Below are 22,589 nucleotides of genomic sequence, written 5' to 3'. Positions count from 1 at the left end.
CTAGACCTTAAGATCAGGTGATGCGCAATCCGTTTTTTATCAGTTGATTTAGCCCATTGGACTTTGACAATTATAAGTTCTCTTTCATCACTATTTGAATTGTTTAAGCTGACTAAAAAGATATTTCTACAGACGTCCTTGTTGAGTACCGCCAATCTTAAAGATTTTTTCAGTTAACCGTGTTCTCCGTTCCTAAAGTCTATATATGTGGGGAGCTAAACTATATTCTTCTAAACTTTTGTATGAATGACAAATTATAACTTTTAACCATGTCGGCATGACGGGATTGACGGATATAAAATCTGAACGATCATGGACTCGTGGATTAGTGTGTACTTGCAACGACAACTCTCATTGCGTTAGACCAAATTACCGATCTAATAAAAAGAGGAGAAGCATAGGAAACTGTACTGTCTACTCTGATGGTCGTTGTTATGCTGCGAGAGTTATTAACCTGGAGGCATTAGGACGTTATCTTAGGTCTCAATTAGGATCGTCAGCTGGAAGTCAAATCCACTCGCCACCAAGTGTAAACATCAACCCAGGAAATTTAAACAAGTTTATTCGTTTGGTATATGGTTGCTTTGATTCACATGATAAAACAACACTAGCTTGTAATAGCCATCTTACTAAGCATGCTATCCCTCAAGCTATTGAATGTTGTAACTCTAGTAATATGTGCAACGCTCACTTATTTCCCAGGTTTATACACCACGAAACGGATTTAGATGCAGTGAAAACAGCTTTGGAACATTTTGAGAAGACTGGCCTCTGGAGAGAAGAATCCAATGCTAATGGAAATATCCGTTTGCGACCATATATGAACGTCGGTCCTGATATGTTGATCGGTGGTTCTGCTCTGGGAAACCTGCCCCACAACAAAGTGCAGATGCAAAAACTGTGGAGAGATCGAATCGATTCAGAAGACAGAATGCAGAACCTTTTTCAGATCGTATTAATTGCTACCTTCAGTTTAGTGTTCGTTGTACTTTCTCTTGTTTTTACAACCGTCTGCTGTGCATACAAGCGTCGCAAGCAGAAGACAAAATTACGCCTGTCTACTATGAATATTGAAGGCTCTTCTGTGATGAAGCTTCCAGAGGTGGAAACAGTGTGTGACTCTAAGTCTTTGTACAGATTCTCACATAAGGACTTAAAATCAATGCATTCAACTTCTGCAAAGTTTGAAAAGCTATATAAAACAAAGGATGGCTCAAGTCCCCATACACTGCTGACCGATCTAACACACAACTTTGGCAGTGGTACAGCCACTAATCAAGCATCAGACAACCTCTTATCCCAAAACAAGTTCTTACATCTGATTCCTCAGACAGTTGGGAGACAAATAACTCTGGAGAATCTTCTGGGTACTGGGCGTTTTTCGGATGTTTGGAGTGGTAAGTGAGAGTATTTATATATACACAAGTATACCCCTAGTACAGTTGCGTATTATGGCTTGTATTTGAATTTATCGACATATCTCTGCATTGTTCGACTGCCCCCTTGGTGCATCAGAGAAGCTCAGATTTGGTAAAATATAGTGTTATGAATAACTCCTTTCTTCTTCAATACTTTACTTGTGACTCAGTGTAGGGGCTGCCGCTGTTTCCAAATAAACTTAACAGGCAGATCGAAATTTCTCCTGCTTTTGAGATGATTGAAAATCCGTTCATTGGCACACGGTCGCGGAAATTCTTTCATTTAAGAAGTATGTGACTAGGAGACCATAGACAAAGGTCACTCAAATCTTTGGTGTATGAACTGAGCATATTTGTTGACTAGCCTTTTATAATCGTCTGTCAGTAAGCACCAGCAGGTTGTACTTAACATATATCCACACCTGGGCATTTTTAAAATGTGATCTTGATTTCACGTAATATCAGACTGTGAGCGTGTAAAATTATGGAAGTTCTTGTGAATTATATTTCCGAGTATTTTGAAAAACGTACCTTTATTTGCTCTAACCATTCAATAAAGGGTTTTCTCTTGCTATGTCGTGCACAGTTATTGATGGTTAAAATAGTGAATATGAATTATTGCTTATAGTTAAATACTAAAGCTCTACAAGTCCAGTAATTCGTGTCTACTTGCCTGAAGATAATGAAAGTATGAATGAAATTCATATAGGAATGGTGTCTGTGAGTTTATCACGACTCTCTAATTATAATATCAGAGGTGGTGCAACTTATTACTTCGAAACATCGGATGTCACTTGGAATTGGAACCAGTGGCTATGCCACTGTAGCCTTTTATTGTTTTCTCCATCAAGGGTATATGAGCTACCTCAAATAAGACGATTATTTCCTGATCATTTTTCTTGGCACAACTGTATATTTTACTAAACACTTTTCGTATTCGCTTAAATATTGATCTCAGGATCCTTTAATTTTCTGATTTTACAATATCTTGATCGTACGGTTTGCGAACTATTCAGCGGATGATAAAAAGATTTTAAACAATAACATACAAAACGTTCTCTTAAGGATTCATAGATACCTCTTTAGTTTCAGAGATTTTCATTCATATTTTGGAATCGAATTAAATTTATAGGCTTGTTGTTTGTGCTGTGGAGCATGGATAGAATTTTGTCGGTTTTTTTTCATATCAGACTATTTGCGTGTGGACCATTAGTAGGTGCTAATAAGAAATTACAGTCAAGTTTTGTTAGTTTTCGCCTGAAAATTTAGTGGACCCCTTTTATTCCGATTGTATGAAATGATGAAAGTCAGTCAGTCATATTCAATATATAACCTGTCACATATGTGCATCTTTTCACTTTTTTCACACTACATTGGCACAGTGAGATGAACTTATTAGTGCATATCCTGGAGTATCAGAAGAGGAAACAGTATCAGCAGTAGACATGTTTGATTTGATGTTGCGAATAAGTTTGCATCTTAGTCTGTATCTAGAATTTTTTTTATTACCTGAATGCGTTTTATCACTTAACAACAGTAATTATTAGTGTTACTTCTGGAAGTTTGCCACATGATCTGGATTTTTAAAGTTATCTATAAAACTATCTGACATGTGAGTTTTTGTTTTCTGAAAGAATTTCAAGTTTAGTCCAAAGATTGCATCCCAATGTCGATTAGAAAATTGTGTCCACATGCTTAAACAATAATCCATAATAGCAGTCATAATATAGGACTTTTTTTTCATTTTAAATTGCTTTTGAGTTTAAATACAGTTAGACCGTTTCGAACGCGAGATCTGAAAATGTTTCCAATAATACTTTACCAGGTACTTGGAAAGGAGAAAAAGTTGTTGCAAAGCTTTTTCGACCAAACAATCGAATTACTTGCAACATATGGCACCGCACTGTTTTGTTACATCGTTCTGTGTTGCTTAGGCATCAAAGGGTTCATGGTTTGATGGCTGTCGATTGGCTCAATTATCCTATGGAAGTGCATTTACCAATTCTCAAACGATACTTTTCAGAACCACCTTTAACTGTTTCATCACCATGTGCTTTACTTGTTGGGGAAGCATGCGCTTATGGAACCTTGAAAGACTTCCTATTGAACGGTGACTGGAATGTAGATTTCCCCAGTTATTTGGCTGATAATGCTGACCTTGAAAACTGTGATGTGATATCAAATCAGAACTGTCGGTTCTCTGCTGCAAACAATGCAGGCGGCATTCGTTTGCGCATATTACTGGAAATTACAAACAGCTTAGTTCAAGGACTGTGCTTTTTACATTCAGGTCGGTTTCAAAATCCATTTTTACTGTGTTGTTGTTAATTTTTCTAAGATTTACGGTTCACCGAAGTTACGCATTGATTTTACTAGCAAATCACCATTTTATTTTAAACCATTTCAACTAATTAGCGTTGATTTCAGTAAAATTGGAGCAAAATTACTACCTTGATCTTTTCCTGCATGAATACTACTTCATCGTACATATTTCTAAAAAATATCTGAAATAAATTCACTGACCTAAAAAATCAAGCAATAATTAGATTTTTCTGGTCGTTTAAAATAAAGTTTTTCTTGTATACAGGTTGCATTTTAAACTTGAAGACAGTTTTCACCAAATACAGTGATTAGGTAGTAGAACCAATGAAAAGTCGAGGGGATAGTGCAATATCTTGTTGGGAACTTGATTAACCACCAGGTCCAGGATCTATTACCGAAACTCTAAAATATTCGTTTTTGAGTGAAGTTCATAGTTGTAGTGTGTAGCTTTAATGATATCACTTGATATGTAATTTGAAGGTTTCTGCAACTCATGATGCGACTAGAGACTACTGCGGACTTATTTGCATTGTACAACTCATCTTAACCGTTTCATTTGTAATATTTTGTCACTGTACCAGTGATCCGATTCGCTGCGTAGTTTACTTCAATGTCTCTCATAATTGTAAATGAGCTACTAAGATTAATAAAGTACCTGAGTTTGGCTTTTTTCCAGTACTTGTCTTTTTCAATACAAATTATGTTGCTTCAACAAAACGAAAGAGGTAGAAAACATTCTGTGCTCACCGATTCAATTTAAATGATAAGTATATCTAAATCTGCAACATTTTTAGGGGTATTTATGAATTGCTTTGGAAATAAGCAAGGTAGTTACATGTCCCTATGTTCATAGCTATAAAGATTGTAGTATGTACCTGAAATGAGTTAGAGGGATAAGAACTTTATGGAAACCATGTGAAATTCTTTGGCACACTGATGCTTTCCAGATCTATTGAACGCATGAAATCTGATTGTAAATTCCTAAGTATTTGAGTATGGTCATCATTATTTTTATGTAAATATGTATGTATTTTCAAAGATTTTAGTTTTTCACTAAGTTCATTTCTTTTTTATGACATAGTAATCAAAAAGTTCAATTAACCTTAGCTCAAAGCATTTTCATTAAGAATTTCACTTAGTTTATCCTCTGAGAGCAAATATCTGGATTTATTTCTTCTTTAATTTGTTAAATTTATCGTATTTGGAATTTCAGAAAAAAAATAATTTTACCTCTAAATAAAACTTTGATTGTATAAAAATGGAAACATTTGTCTCCATCTTATATATGTGATTTTGTATGTATTTAACTTTATCAAATAAACCAACATAGAGATTATGACATATTGTGGTATTTCTCATCTTCAGGATAATTAAGTCCTGTTTGTAGGCATCAATTAATTAGGTAGGTATAACTGAAACGCAGAAAAATTATTATAGCTTGTTATTATCTGGAATTTAGACCACCTAGGAAATATTTTATCTAAAATTTAAATCCTACTCTTTGATATTATCAGCATGTGATTCATTCGTAATGCTTTCATTTATTCGAGTCACATGAAATTATTTACGATGCCACTGGTTTATACAGCATATGTATTCCTAGTTTAATTGAAAGTACTACTACTACTACCACTAATGTTACAGCTACTGTTTCAGTCGATAGCCTTTTAATGCCCAGCTTGTACAGACATGTATAAGGGACATATTTTAGCTATTTTGTTATTTCTGTGTATTTTGCAGTCATTGTTTTTTGCGTAAATTCAAGAAATTGTAGTGAAAATTCCTACAAATGATTATTTATAGTCTTTCCGATCGATTGGATGCTGTTTCACTGATATCTACACGCATATATATATATATATATATATATATATATATATATATATATATAGAGAGAGAGAGAGAGAGAGAGAGAGAGCGTAGAAAAAAGGTGGGTGATCGTGTACTCGATTGTAGTGCGCAAATATGTGATTTCATACTCAAGCACTTTCAATTTATATTAGTGGCAAATAACATGATAGCTGTGCCAAAAGATGTTTGTGAAATTGTGTTTCAATCAGTGTACTTTTCAGGGAACATTTCTGAATGACTATGCAGTTTCAGGACTGTCACTGGATCTATTGTATTACAATTCTAAAGTTTACAATTAATAGTTAGATCTATCATTTTGTTATGACAAGTATTAAATGTAAGAAATTTCGTGCAGTATCCTTCCTGTCAATGCTAATAATAGATGTTTTTATGAGAAATAAGACTTAAATAAATTATGTATAATTATTAGTGTGCAAGTCAATAATCTCATCTATCATAACGTATAAACCACCACATAGTAGACAAGCCACTTGGATGGGAGCATTAAGTGTTGTACATTGTCTCACTTTATTTGAACACAGAATTATGGATAATTTAAGCATGCGTGTAAGCACAGTAGTGTTGAAAAACAATTTGTCAGACGAAATTTTGTTTTCATCCACGTTAATTTTACGGCAAACTAGTCCCCATATCTGATAAAGCTAAACTTGAGAAATGTACTCTTACATAACGTGATATTATCTCGTCATTGTAAAAAAATAATCCTTTTTATGCTAATAGAGTCGATACCATATCAGTTTGCTACTTACTTCAAAAATCCTTGTGTGAACGAAATGCTAAGATAATCATTTGATATCGAGTGTTAAGTAGAAATCATGAAGAGATTGGTAAAAGGATCACAGTAATCGTGCTAGCGAGATTGAAATTGGATGTCTAGAAAGCGTCTAAACTGTCGAGTACTTGCGGCTCAGTGGTTAAGGGGTTCTGCCTTAATTCACTAAGTATCAAGTTTAAACCCTATTTCACCTACTTCAGTTTGAACAACCATTTAGAACCACCAACCCCCACACTTAGTGTCTCTAAGCCAAGTACACAAATCTGTACCTGAATAAATGAGCTGAGTGAGTTTAAATTACTGGCATTATGACTGCCTATTCAAATTGTAGGTAGAACAAGCTTACATGTAAGTAATCTGTTAACACTCTTAGATCTGAACTAAATTTCCTCGCAAAATATCCTGTTCTTTCACAATGTTCAACTTACCATGCCTGGAGTTGTCGTGAATGTAACCATTTCTTTTAAAGTTTGTTTTTAAATTTTCATTTTCTTCAATGAATATCTGTTACATTAAATTATCCGCCTTGCTCTAAGTGCTATCGATATACAGGTTATATGTTCACCAGTTGATAAGTCAATCTCATTGTTACATAATACGTCACTGAGATTGTTACACTGTTGACTTGGGTGATACTTGTAATACATCATTTTTATATTTCCTTTCATGGATAAAAGTAAAGTTCATTTCATATACTTTTTTAATAAACGAATAATTAAAATATACACTATCCGTTACATATCGGTTAATATCACCTTGTAAAATTAATATTTTAGTAGTTTACTGTAAATTCATTCTTTGAATATCCACTATTCATCTACTATAAAAAATGGAAAACACAGCATATAATGTTGTTTATATAGTCGATGTGGTATCAGCAAACTGTAGTAAACTCTTATTTATTCATTTTCATATTTAAACTATGGATTCGTCAAAGTTAATCAAAGAAACACTTTGATCATCAATATTCCGGCCAAAACAAATTCAACCGATTTCATATTACTCAGAGGATAGAATACATGTCCGTGAATGTGTACCACATTTCCTTCTTATTGTTCAATATTTGTGCAATATCTAGAATTTTAGCAATCGTTTGATAACCGAATGCGCCATTTAAGAGCACTGGTGATTTCATTTACGGCTGTAATTTTTACTTTATTCATAAGAAAAGTTAGAATGGACTACAGTAGTGTGTTTACAGAAAACATAAACAGATAGTTTCGAATGATTAAAATGAAGTCTTTAGTGAAAACTACACTCTTGTACGCAGCACTGACACAAATTGAGCGAAAAATACTAGATGACTCACTTTTACCAATAATTGAAAAAGGAATTGTTATCATCACACTTACCCTATAAACTTTTCTATAAACATATATTCTGTATGTTAATTACGTTATTTCTAACCTGTACCATTTGTACGTGAATGTTTTCAAATTCACAGGGGAATCATTCTTTAAATCAAAGAATTTGTTACTGGTCTTTACATACTATTTAAATAATTATTTTCATTCAAAATTTATTCATCGTTCAGTAACATCAAGTGAAATAATACTTGGCTTCATATTTGTAGGCAATGTAACCAGTTTCACCAAAATTTATATTTATGAAATCTTTGACTGGCATATTGTGCAAAATATTATTGATTTTCGTGTCTGTTACCATCTATTAATTTAGACAGTTATTTGTGCATTAGTGTGTGTATATAAATAGGATTATGTTTGGATATTTGTCTCACAGATTTTTTACTAGAAGTGTGACAATGACGAAGGTTTAGTTTTTTGAGAGTTCTTTCATTATTGAAAATAAAAATAAAATGTTACTTTGTATCGTGTTAAGCAAAGAATCGTCAGTTGTGTTGTTAAAAACTAGTTCATTGATTGATTATTAAAATTTTTTTTAATATAATATCAGCAAATACGTTTTGTTGTTGGTAAAACAATGTGTTTACTGTGTGTAATTTTCGACTCATTTTAAGTTATATTGTTTGAATTAACAGTCATCGTATCGGCTATGATTAAGCTTATTTATTTCCTGAATATATTTATATATACATATATTATTTATGGTATTTCTTTAAAGTCCCTTTTACCATTTGTAGTATACAGTCAACAGAAAATTATGTATAAACATACTTTGATCTGTAAATGTCTTGTAGATAAGATCTTAGTGGATCATTTTCAATATTATTCGTGTTTACTCCAAATTGAACACATTTTAAAGCTGTAAAAGCATTGTCCAATATTTCTTCTATGCAATAGTTGCATAAAACCTTGTTGTTTTATCAGTTCAATACATTAAAGAAATGGACAAATAAAACTTGTGTAAAATTTGGTCTTTTTTTTAAATAATCAGTAAATTAAGAAAACATTTTAATCTAATTAGTTATATCAATCAATTTGTTAATAATTCAAAATATTCTTGTTAAAATTATCAGTTTTACTGTCTGAATGGTTCATGTATATGATCATAATAGTTCTAAATAGATGTACTAGACAATTTTAGACTTCATAACATAAAAATGAAGTAAGAATATGATTGAGGAAGAGTTAAAGATAACTCAACAAAAAATATTTTTTTCGACAATATCATTCACTGTAGGTATACTATCGGATTGATAATTAATTAACGAATGGAGTAGTCTATTGAAAAATAAAAAGGTTTTGAGATGGTGGGGAAGATTTGTAACTCAGATAGATTATTTTGATGGAGTTTTGTTCTCTGGGCTGAGTTGTTTGGTCGTGGAGCTTTCATCGTTATTCTGAACGTCATCATCAGTACAAACTTCAAGTAAAAGTGAAGTATTCGAATTTATACACATATGGCTCATAGCGTGTCCTGTGGACCTCCATGTTGATTGGTTATTGTTGACCTACTACTTGCTTGTGCAATGAGGTGAAGTTTAAATTCACTTGGTATTATTTACTTGTATCTTCCCATTGTGGCTATCAGGACTCAGCAGCTAAGTAGATAACGCGATGGCGTTTGAAGAAAAAGGTACTGGTTTCGAGTCCCGGAGTGAACATCAACTCTGAGAAGCAGATGCATCCAGCTGATGAGTCCCAAACAGAACGAAACGTGCGGCCTAGATTCCACTGTTAGCCACCATCCATCGTTGCTTACAAAGCTTGGGACTTAAGGATATATCGAGGCAGTCCGTATTGGATGCACATATGTCAATAAGAGACTGATCAATTGCAGTCCTAGACAACTATGGGAAGATACAAGCAAACAATACCAAGTGGATATATTTTATTACGTAAATCTTTTTTGGGTTTGTTTAAGAATAATTTCCATTAATTGTAATGACCTTATGTTTAAAATGTGCTTATATTCGTCTTTGCAGACAGAATAACATAGAGGAAATATAACAGTGAAAGTCTCGAAACTGGAAATATCTACTTTTGCTTCTGCCATTTTTATTATCTATATTCATTTAACCGCTTTGAATATGATGTAATATATGATCTATTTGTTGACCATTTTATCTTTAGAATTTGCTGGCACACGAGGGAAACCAGCTCTTGCTCATCGTGATTTGAAACCATCCAATATATATGTTCGTTCGGATTGGTCATGTTGTATTGGGGATATTGGATTAAGTGTTCGATTGCCACCATGTCCTTTCCCATTTTCTGTAGACCAGTTACATAAACTTTATCATTATTACACAGATTATACAACAAAATATTTGCATTTGAATAACTGTCCAAATGAAAATCTTACACCTTCTGAACAAGTTGATATTTTTCCATTCAAGAGTCAGTCGCTTGACACTACTAAAATAAATTTCTTGAAAGAGACTGCCCGTGGAGATCAGTCGAATGAATCTTGTGGTCAGACTTCTGGATTACTGGATAAATGGAATTTTGATAAGTTGGAACTTTTAGAGTGGTGGCCAATAGGAGGAATACAAATTGGGACACCTCGATACATGGCTCCAGAAGTAAGTCCAGAATTAAGTTGCATTTTATCCATCCATTTCATATAACGTATACTATAATGTATTGTTTGTTCGTTGTTTAGTTATGAAGACCAGCTTAGATATGGATTTTTCATATTTTATTCTTTGAACATAAACTCAATAACTGGACTATTGCATATATCTTAACTCCAGTGCTGACTATAGGATACTTATGTAGAACCGGTGTAGAATTGGTAACACAACGGTTAAACGGTAGGTTTTATAACCTTTAGATGTCTACTCACCTCGAACTGATCGTTGACAACTACTGATGTCTAGTTACTTGCATTATTTGATACAATATTTTAGTGGTCATACTCACACTTTTAACTTCAATAATTCTTTAAAGAAGATTATTTGTTGTTGTCTGAATATTTCATCTCCCGTAAGAAGCCGATTCAGTTTTCCAGCCACATTCGATCTAGTTGTGTTTATTTCACGTTAAACTATAGATGTTGAATATATGTTTTAGTCAAAGCTGTATACTTATTTTGAGGTCTGCCGTAATTAGTCAGTGATAAGAACATGAGAATGCAACGGTATTTCGTTTTTTCTTAACTGAATAAATATACTGTTCAATGCACTTGTATGTTTGCTAACCACATGTATATTATCCACATTTATTGAGAATTATTTGACTGTACTTACCTTGATTTCAGTTGCTTTCCAAGTCAATCAATCCATTTTGCTTTGAATCCTATCAGAAATCTGACATATACGCATTAGCTTTAATTTTATGGGAAGTTGTTAATTGGGCTCTTCCTAAGTCTATTTGGCCAGGTCAAGATTTTTCCGATGTAAATTCCATACCTAATGATTGTTCATTGTCTAGAAGGAGGTCATCAGTTGATTCAATGAGTTTGACATATTCTGATTCATCATTTATATCTAAATCACAAGAAAATAAGTACTCCCCAGTTTATCAAAATGAATGGATTAATTTCACAAAATGTTCGCTGAATGACATTAATGGATATAACATGAAGTCAAGTTGTAATTCAAACCCACAACTTTGTCAGGCTACATCCCTTTGTAATTATACGCCTGGATCTTTGGCCAAATCTAAATGCATCAATACAATAGATGCATCACAGTGCATAGTGAATGAAATTTCATTAGATGAACGATTGAAAGTGAGTTTATTTTTGCAGCTGATATTCTTAAAATCCAAAATTTTATTGTTTCTAAAATGCTTAGAATATGAATATATTGTGTAGTAATGTATAATATGACTAATACCTGATTATTATGGTTTTGTAAGATGATATATTGAGTTTGTCAAACTAAGTATGCTTTAGTTCCTTTTTGGTCAAACTTTGATCGGTCAGTTAAGTTATGACCGGCGTATAACTTGGCATATATGTGCGTTAGGAAATGAAATTATCAAGACAAATTTAAAAGTAGTAGAAACAGTAACACTCTCAGGATTAATAGAAACAATTAGATGTGGAGAGAGAAAAAATATAAAGAGATTTTAGGACTCAGGATCTAACATGAGATAAAGAGTGAATGCATCTGTGTTATTACGAGCGAATATAAGCCATATTATCCAACGTGTCCAATCACTGATTACCATGTTCGCAAAGAACTTGACCGGATAAATTGCACATACTTACGTGACCCAGTTCGATCGTTGTTGATTAAACGGGCTGATGCCGTGTATTAATTAGGGCACCCTTGTTTCTCTTTCAGTCTATTCCTGCACCGTACAACATTGCTCCTCAAGGTGGTCGGTGGTTGAGTAACGTAAGGAATGTCATAACCACCTGGGCTAACACAGAAGCAGGACCTCATCAATTAATTTACCATCCTTACCTAGTACCCTTTGTTGAATTTTAGTATTGATATCAAGGTGGCTCCAAAAAACGTGAGCAATTCCTTGGAAACACGTATAATCGAATACTAGTAACCTACGAGTACCCACCATTCTTAATGGAGATGTTTAATATCCGTATAAAAGAACAGAGTGAAGTTCTGTTCAGTGAAGTTGTCCTTTGGTTGGGAGACAGACATATCTCCTATTCCACATGTGACACAAATTGGTAAGAGCCGATCGCGATTTCCGTATCTATGCCGAATTTTACTTTAAAAAAAAGCTCCAGGTTTGATGAAACTTCGATTGTCGGTGAATTAGCTTAAAAGTTTGGTTATCTCATTCCTTATTATGAGTTCAACCATTGGGATTGACCGGTCCGGCAGGATTATGGATCAATGAGATATGAAGACTGTATTTTTCAGCTTCTTTGTTAAACAGAGCTATTTTATCTGCGCATTCTAAGTCAATAATTTGATCTATTGATGATGCGCATCAAACTAAGAACCAAAATATATCTTGCTGTGACATGTTGTATGTAAAATTTACTAGTAACTGACGAACGTTTAGAGATTCAAATTAATTTCACTTAGCGTAATCGTTAGGGCCGTTACTATTTAACCTGCTACAGAACAATTAACACTTTATAAGGAACTATAAATAAAAATGACCAGTTACTAGGTAGTAATTAATGTCAAGTTGTCTAGACTTCTGTGTCAATCAAGTTTTATCAATTAAACATTCCCATTTCAAAATGTTATTTTCTACTATGATTAAGAAATTAGCTCTATGACAATCAAATTGAACTAATTGACGTTTGTTTATTGCCGCCACTAGCTTAATGTCTGTTGATTTTATATATAATTCCAAATGAATAAACCAATATATACGTTTGCAGATGGTCACCTGAATTTTTTATCCATGTTACTTTTTTATACAATCTAACCAGATGCTCACGTCCATTTCATTTGTTTCACTACTAATATCCTTTTAAATTAATTTTATTTATTCTTTTTTTTTTAATTTTAGAATAAAGAACCAGACTTGAGGACAATGCATTATTTAGTGTGTAAACAACAATTAAGACCACGTATACCAACATCTTTTCCCATCAATATAACTAGTGAAACAAAGATAATAGATGATTATTCTCATCAAAATATCCAATCATTTTGTGAAATACTTACTAAAAATATTGTGCAGTTACATAATAATGTTAATAATAATAATACGGTGGATATATTTCATGTAAATAATAAATTAAGTAAGTAGAGTCTATATATTCTCTTCCGTAGATAATGTATATATTTATTCATGGTTTGTTTTATTGTTCATGACGTATGATATTGTATTTGTGGATTTGTATTGTGAATTAACAGACTTTGATCATTAAATTTCAGGTTCCAGTTTCGTCTCATCCTTTTTGGTTTGACTAGACAGTTAGCATCATTAACTTTCACATATAAAGTGTGGATCAAAGTCGAGTACATGAATTTGTATTTGACAAATAAGACCACAGGATAGAGGGACATCATCCTCCATTGCGAAACATTTGATTGAGACTGATCATAAGGTTGATATCAAGTCAGCATTTGTAGTGTTATACAAAAACCTTCAAGGACGTATACTGAGGTTTATTGAAGCCTTACCCTTAACCTACCCTGGTAATACTGATTTATTATTCAGAGTGGTAATCACATTGTTACAGCTTACCCTTAATCCGTCTAGTTGACCTTTTAATTTTCATATAAAAATGTCTTAACAAGTATATGTGTGATCAGATTGTTCGAAATGTATTACGCAAATATATCACATAATTCTGATAAACTTAGTCTTCTGATTGCATTATGGAAATAAGTTATAGTAAATCAGGTTAGTTGTATTAGCTTTATTTACCGTTTGCGTAAAAATATGGTAAGTTTTAGATACGGTTTATATATATATAGACTAATCAATACAAAAATGTTAGTAAAACCAAGGAAAATTTATGAATTTAAAGTCTCTAACCATGTTATTAGATTTCATTTCTATCCTAAACAATTTACTTTGTTTCTTTCTAGAACCTGTCATGTTTTCATGTGAAAACTGTGATCATGAAATTATTAGTATATCAATAATATAGTACTTTATTTTTGCATTTATACTATCTTAAGAGTGTCAATATTCGTTTATTTTTAGATTTATAATTTTCATGAACATGTATACATTTATCTATGATGTAGTTAAATTCCATAAAGAATCAATTTTGTTGGTATATATTATTTATTATTATTACTATTATTATTATTATTATAAAGCAGTATTAACTAAGTATTGTGTAGAATAAAGTGAATTCATTATACATTAGATACTATACAATCTTTACAAATAAATACAAGAATTTAATAAACTAAATTTAGTTATATAGTTATTGTTATAGTCGGAAAAATTTATTAAAATAATTTAATTTATTAGAATATTTATTCGTTTTTAAAATAAATTTTATAATTATAGAAAATTTAATAGATACAACAATAGAATAATTGAAAGTTTACAAAGTAATCGATAAAATGGAACATTTACATATTATGGTCAGTATACAGTATGATAAATGGATAGGTAATAAAAGTAAAGTAATAGAAATAATAATAATAATAAGACAGTGTAAAACTAATCAACTAATATTATATTAATTTAAATGGTTGGGATCATGAGTCAATTGAAGTTAGACCACAATGGAAAACATGGAAGCAATGGATGGCCGTTTCGTCCTATTGTGGGACTCCTCAACGGTGCTCATCCACGACTCTGCCTCACGAGATTTGAACCAACGACCTGTCAATCTCGCGCGTGAGTGCTTAACCACTAGACCACTGAGCTGGCCGGTATCCAGCAGTGCTAATTTTTAACTTCAATTGATCTACGAAATTGAACGACACATCCATCATTGTCTTGGGTGAGTTACTATCTCACAACATCCGATTGAACTTGACTGATCACTGCTTCTCACTAGAACTCCAGGAAATTCATTAAAGTTGAGTAGTGACTACTAAAGGTAGAATCTAGGACATATGTTTTGTTCTTTTTGGGAGTCGTTAGCTGAATGTTCTTGCATCTCAGTGTTGATGTTCATTCATTATTGAGATTTTGACACATTATATATATCGAGAATTGAATGCTCATTAAATGAATGTGATTTTTCCGGAATTCAATAATTTATAATCATAATTTCTTTTCTGAATAAAAACAATAAGATGCAGATGATTTCTAGGTATCTTAATCGCTTTTTTATTTTCTGAACAAAATGGTATTTAACAATGTTAATCGGTTACCGAAGTCACGATACTTGTCTATCATTAGTGCTAATACTTCGGCATCGATCGTCAATTAAATATTGTGATGAAAAGAGGTTTAAAGTGATTGATTGTGCACTGAAAATGCCTCTTCATATTGAAATAGGCAAAAGTCAGTTGTAAATAAAATATTGTCGTTTAATTAATTCAGTAAGATGTCAAGAACTTGCTTCATTGAAGCATTTGTGGGTTAGGTGAAGTCAATCTCGTTCCCATGAACTGTAGATTAGTGGGAAAACTACCGAAAGTTTATCCTTAGTGGCTATCTGTGTTATTTCGGTTTCTCTTTTAAGCTTGTTTGCAAGGGATTTTGTCTCCCTGTAAGTCAAGTTACAGGCTACTCAAATAGCATTTAAGTAGCTAGTAATTGGCGTTTGAAGTGCGGTGCATACTTTATGTCATTAAAGTGTTAACTGCCTCTACAAGATTGAGAGTAGGCGTTATATGTGGTTATTCTTGGTCGCTTGCTGCTACGAATTTCGTGTAGTAAGGTAACTGTATGACTACAGATGGTGATATGGCAGAAGAAATTAATCTCCATACTGCAAAAGTCAGAAAGACTTAGTCCAATCTGATTCACCTTTAGAGCTATACTGTCATTAACGTACTCTGGGTCTGGTTTACTTTATGTTGATGCGATTATCCATACTCTTGAAACATAATTTTTTCTCACCACTATTATTAAACAGACAAAACTAAGACTCGGATTCTATCAGTTATGACATTAGGTAACACTGGATTTGGTAACTTATTCTTTGCGTCTTTTAATATTTATCCTCAGTCAGTTAGTCAGTAACAGCGTAGAAATTCGTACGTACGTACATCAGTTGGAGTTGCCACACCACATTAGCACAGAGATGCAGTGGTCGATTCAAGTCCCGTAGTGGTAGAGTTAATAAGAGTATAAGCAGTAATCGAGATTAGTGTTTGTCGATGTTACTTAAAGAGTATAATACAGTGGAAAAATTTGGGAAGAGAAAAAAAAGAAACAAGGAGGAATAAGGATATCAGAATTTGGGAGAACACAAAGAGTGTATGCACCTGCGCCATTGCAAACGATTTTGAGCCATGTCATTCAAGGTCTCTAACCATCGGTTGCTATCATCATCCTACTTTTCAAATTATAGGTACGGCGCTTCAACCAACTACGCTACTTTTCAAGTTACATTTTATACATATTCAATGGTGGAGAATAATGGTTTAAATTAGGTTGAAGGATGAAATATTTCCTTTTTATAAGAAAGTCAACTATTCAGTAAATAGTTTTTTATCTTTTTAAAAATGTATTTACATAGCGACTTAAATGTCTACAAAAATTAAAATGAATGGCATCATGATTTCGAGATTGCTCTTATGATTAAAAAACATTCCGTTTGGTTAAGTACAGAGAAAATGATTATATAAAATAAATAAGAATACATTTCATTACTTTCAACTAGAAACCGGTTTGAAAGATATAGTTGTTTAGGGGTAGTCAAGAATTTTTGTTATAAACTTATCAATCATTGCATTTTGATTCTATGGTCTGTGCTAACTACATAGTTGGGGTTCAGGCGATTGTCGTAATTGATGGCTAAAGATGTTGAGTAATATTGCTCAGAATTGTCAGCAATTGCTTATAAGCATTTACTCTTTGTCCTCCCTTAGATCTGGAGTTCTAAAGTTACCTTACACGTGTTATTTCTCAAATCCATGACTTTTCGAATGATACGGACTATAGTAATTGTTTTCTATTATCTTTGGTACTGTTACTACCTCTCCCACTTTGGCACTTGTCTTGATAATTCTTTATGATATGGTATACCAACTTAAGGAGACCCACATATTTTTAAGTGGCTGATACCATAGTCTAAAGACTACATGCTCACGGCAAAACCAGCAGGTCCTGTGTTTGACTCTATGTGGAGTTATCAGCTTGTGGAAGACTAAGACTGGATTGCAGAGACTATTGAGTTTCTCTTGTTTTTGAACGTGCCATTGGTTAATGTCAGTCGTTCGAAATGATGACGAAGAATTGCAGCTTAGACGGATGCTTTTGGTGGGGTTGTTTTCTCTGAGCTAGGTGTTTTGATTACGGAGCTTTCATTATCATTCTGGACAGTATCTGCACCTAATTCGTGTAAAAGTGAGCAAAGAAGTCACATTAGTTCATTCTTATGGCTTCGCTTGTGATTTTTCGCCTTCATAAGCCTTGTTATTTTTATTTGCTTTCGTATTCATATTGATCGTCTTTTTCAGTTGATCTCTAATCAGAAGTGTATAACGAAAACTAAGATAAAATTGTAAAAAACTCCATGAAAACTCACTTTAAATATATGATAATATTTTACATGTCATAGTAATGAAGATTAAAAGATTCTTGTCTAGTTGTGGACTATATATATGAAGAGTTAATATAAAAGACTTCATATTTTAATTTAGAAATGGATTTAGTTTTTTGTCATGATAAAGATATCTTTATTCATCAAACCTATCGCATGAAATATACATAATTTGACCATGCAGAATCTCTTAACTATGTAATTCTGACCGTTCATTCCAATGATTCTCTTATTATCGCCTGCGATTAGTATTGTAAATAAAATTTGTCAAAATTCAGTTATGTATTGTTATAGGAACCTCACCTCTGTACTCGACGTTGCATTATTTTACATATTCTAAATTATTATGAATTCCAAATTACATAGAAATTGTAAATAACTTAATTCTCTCATCTGCATATTTCTGTCTTATAATACTCATTAATATAAAGATTTCCATTTCACTATAATTTGACATCAACTAGGAAATATTTTTATTAAGAACCCTATGAGACAATGGACAGTTGTATTTCATGTCAAATTTATTTGTATTACCACAATGGGATAACCTGACACATGTTGATAATTATCATGTTAAAAATATCCCTACAGCTACTAGTAGTACTGCTACTACTGAAAAGTGAAATATTTTTTTCTAATCTGTACAGTTAAAATGGAATGAATTTGTCTTTCTGTATCATTTATTATAAATAACTGTTTGATGTAAACTGAAATTCATGCAACAATAACTACAAATGGCCAGTATATATGTGGTTTTAATGAACTTCACTCAATAAGTTTACATTCTTCTACTTACTTATGTATGAGACAGTTTTCGTTTAGTATACTTATCATTATAATTAACTGGGGGAATCAACTATTATGTATGTATAAGATATCATATTCTCATTATTCTTATATTAGCTTCAATAGCAAAATAATGGTTAATATGAACTCTTAATGTTCTGGCAATTTTTTTCCATCGTTCAGTGTCATTCACATACCTAACTAGGTGGTTATTAGATTTATGTGCACATCTATCCCAGATGAGTTATTGATTTTATTGTGTATTTGTTTTGTAAACGAAAAAAGATTGAGTGTTTATCATGTTTCTTTAGGAGTGCAATTTGTTGTCGTTTGGCGTGGTCTGTTGTTATTGAATTTTTTCTCTTTTTTTCCTTCACTTTCCTTTATTACCACCCTTCCTTTTTATCATCGTTATGCCTTTTGTTTAATTCTTTGTTTTATGACTAAGTATACGTGAATAGATGTATATGTGAGTGTATTTATATATGTATATTCTGTTTATGTGAGGTTGTGTGCTATATTTTTCAAAGAGAAAACAAAATAACAGGGGAAATCTTTTATCTAGGTCTATTTTTAAATATATTTTAATATATTACTGTCAGTTAATTGTTTCATATATACATATAACTAACAATCTGTTTGTTTTCTTAAGAAACTACCCGCTGTATGTTGCTTTTTTAATGATATTAGTTTCGTATTTCGTGCATGAATGATATGCTTCTTTATTATTTTATTTTATTGATGTACGTTAAGAATGTTTGTTTGTTCCTTAAAAGATAACTTTTTGTAATGTTTATTTTTCATTTAAGTTAAATGAATAATATCGATAAAATTAAGTGTGAAAAATACATTTGCCTTCTTTAGGAAAAAAAACCCAAAGTCTGTTTATTCGGTTTGAGAAAGGTTCAAAGTAAACAGGACAATTTACGATCAAATTTACATTACGTTACCTCATAAAAGTGCAGTATGTTTCCTAATGTACAAAATGGTAGCATTTACTGGTTGGAATTAATCCATAATTACATGAGTTCCCTTGGTAATATGGGTTTAAAAAAAAATAATTTGTTGAGTTTTGATTTGTTCTATTTGTTTTTCGAAGATGATGTTTTGCTGTTGTATTCTGGTTAATATGGACGAATAATTATGGATATAATATGAGGATGAAAACTGTAGATGACAGGGCCGAAAAGTGAATCTAATGGGACAGATGGATTTATTTATTCTCCATGTAGATCTTGAGTTATAATATTCATACTACTTATACGTAATCGAATTTCAACTTGTAAGAAGTGACCGTTCAGGAATCAGATTAACTTTGAACTACCAATTTTCATTCTCAGTTCTTCTTACTCTAATCACAGAATATTTTCCCATTATTTATCGAAATTCCATAATTTCATGATTGAAATAACCATGTTATAGGATAAAAAAATTTAACGGAAATATTTATCCATAAATTGATCAATTTATTGTGAATTAATTGATGTAACCCCTTAAAAAAACTGATTTAAATAATTAGCTTCAGATTATATGTTTTAATACAAACTACTGATGTAGCTTAACTGTCCAAACCAAACCGAAGTGAAGTGGACCACAAACTTAAGACCGATAGGGCACTGTTGCAGATTATTCCCACACTATTGTTGAACTGTACAAGGAATAGATATCAAAAAGTTATTTTGAACTTGGTTTATAGCTAAAAAATGTTTTCACAAAATAAGGTTTTGTGTTGTAAACTTGAACATGGTTCTACTTATTATTAACTTCTCACTTCGAAAATTTAGTAGGATTCATTGTTTTCAGTTATGTCTTTCTAAAGTCTACAAACCAACGTAAGTAAGCCTCATTGAAAACTAGGAAGCACCAGTTTAAAAGTTAATGGCTCTCTGATTGACGTGAAGGCTATAGATTTACGCCTTCGTGGGCCCGTGGATGTGCACTATTGAGGAATCCCATACTAGGACGAAAATTAGCTGTCTATTGCTTCCTGGTTTTAAATGACTGTTTAGCTTAGGTTGGTTTGTAATCTCTGCGGCATTCAACAATTTCCATCCGCCTTTTTAAGAGAATCATAATTTGCAGATACATTTTGTACGTTTCGTGCGTACTGAGTTCATCATAAACCAAATTACATATTTATATATAGAAGTGATAGTCTGTCTAACAAGATAGTATTTTGTCGTACGTTTTCGCCATCTTTTCAGAAATTGTTAGAACTAGATTTATTTATCTCAGTCTACATTTATGAATAAGACTCATTCATCCAGAAGTTTGCTCATTATTATTACTGGTGTTTTAATATTCTAAATTCTTTTTTCATTTGCATATATTTTTTTGTTTAGCTTCTGCAATTTGTCGAGAATATTCATCTTCAGGCGCTTCTTCACTTCAAAGTCATCATACAGATTTGAATTCCAACAGTAAAGAACTACCACTTGATCCAAATAAGTTAAGAATTATAATGTTGCAATACTTAATTGCAGGTCATTTCGCTATGCTATTACCAGAATGTTGGACAACTGAACCAGATTCACGTTTATCAGCTCTACGTATTAAGAAACGCTTACAGAGTATTTATGAATTAATCAATAAGTTTATGAATAAGTCAGCAGAGTTTACTAACATAACGGGAAACATTATGAATGAAAATTCTAACTATAGTAAAGCTATTCTAATATGTACAAATGATGTTTCGACTCTTGTAAATAAAACCTGATAATAGAAGAATATATTATTATGAAAATAATATTAACTATTTTTTAAATTTGTTTGTATTATCTATTACTTGTTCTAAATCTTGTTTGTCGCACCATTCAAATTGCTGACGTACCGCTTCATGAATAATAATAACAACAATGATGATCAAAATAATAATGTTTTTTAATTACCAGTACACATCTTACATCTTTATTTTTTGTATATACAACAGATATGCAATCAACGACTGTCAATTCACATTGTTGGGTATATTCTGAGTATTCTATTTTCTTTTGCATAATTCCTATCTCATGACAAAGTTATTTGTTGGTGTATATACTTTTTCAATATATATGTCTTTCCCGAGTGCAGCTTGTGTACAAAGTTTTGTAATTTACAATGCGTGTTGTTATTGCCGTTGTTGCTTCTGTTTTCTGTTCTCTTGTATTGTCTAATATATACCGTATCATCAATACTACCACTAATAATAATCTTATCCCATATCATTGTTTCATCAATAATAGTAGTTTTGTAGATACTTGGTTTTTGTACTAAAGTACTCTAGTTTTCTTTCTATCTTTGTTATTCAACATGTTTTTATTAAGAACCTATTTGTCTTTTTGTCAATTTTCACCTGTATTACTGTTGTTCAAATATAGTACATTTTTTCAATCGAAAAGTATAAGAAATAAACTATTTACTAATTACCAAGTTTGTTCTTTATGAAAGAACCAAATCTTCAAAGTGTTTTTGAATATTAGTAATTAGCATTGTTTCTTTCAAAATTAATTTTAGTTGGCAGCTAAAAGTATGATCTTTTAAGGTTGACTGCTTTCATAAGTATTCATGCTTTGTTGCAGTATAGTTCTGAGTTATACAGTGTTATTATGTCATTAGGATTGGGTGTGGTTTATTGTTGTTTCATGAAATGTAAGAGTGAATATTGGTATTAATGCTGAACAAAATATCTTAAAGGTCAAAATAATCAACTTCTCACCAGCAGGTCATAGATCAGAACCCCCTGGTCTAACCACTTTGTTTAGGGTAACCATCTATTATAGTCAACTACTAGATAACCAGTGTAGCCCTGAAGCTGACTGTTGATGTAATACTTTTTGAATTAAAATGCCTTCAACAAACCAAGAATTAATAATAAATGAGAACTTTCGTCTAAATTTGAACGAATAGTTTCACAATATTTGGGCGCCGAGTTAATTTGAGACATTAAAAAGAATATATTTGTAAAATCTCAGCGAATGAATTTTAAGTAAATCCAACGTTTCGCCTGG

The 22,589-nt window shown here is 32.1% G+C and overlaps 1 protein-coding gene across 1 annotated transcript; it reads left to right on the top strand.

Annotated features, from left to right (window-relative positions):
- Window positions 1–150: 150 nt before the first annotated feature.
- MS3_00006399 (uncharacterized protein) lies at window positions 151–21,319 on the top strand (the record flags this gene model as incomplete). The annotated part of the gene is made up of 6 exons (XM_012936569.3): window positions 151–1,397; window positions 3,244–3,708; window positions 9,882–10,333; window positions 11,011–11,484; window positions 13,194–13,428; window positions 20,946–21,319. The coding sequence occupies exons 1-6, from the start codon at window positions 278–280 to the stop codon at window positions 21,317–21,319; spliced, it is 3,120 nt and encodes a 1,039-aa protein (XP_012792023.1). The 5' UTR covers window positions 151–277.
- Window positions 21,320–22,589: the final 1,270 nt, after the last annotated feature.

Source organism: Schistosoma haematobium, chromosome 2 (assembly GCF_000699445.3).
Source record: "Schistosoma haematobium chromosome 2, whole genome shotgun sequence".
Taxonomy (NCBI): Eukaryota; Metazoa; Platyhelminthes; class Trematoda; order Strigeidida; family Schistosomatidae; genus Schistosoma; species Schistosoma haematobium.
This window is presented reverse-complemented; position numbering and strand designations above follow the sequence as displayed.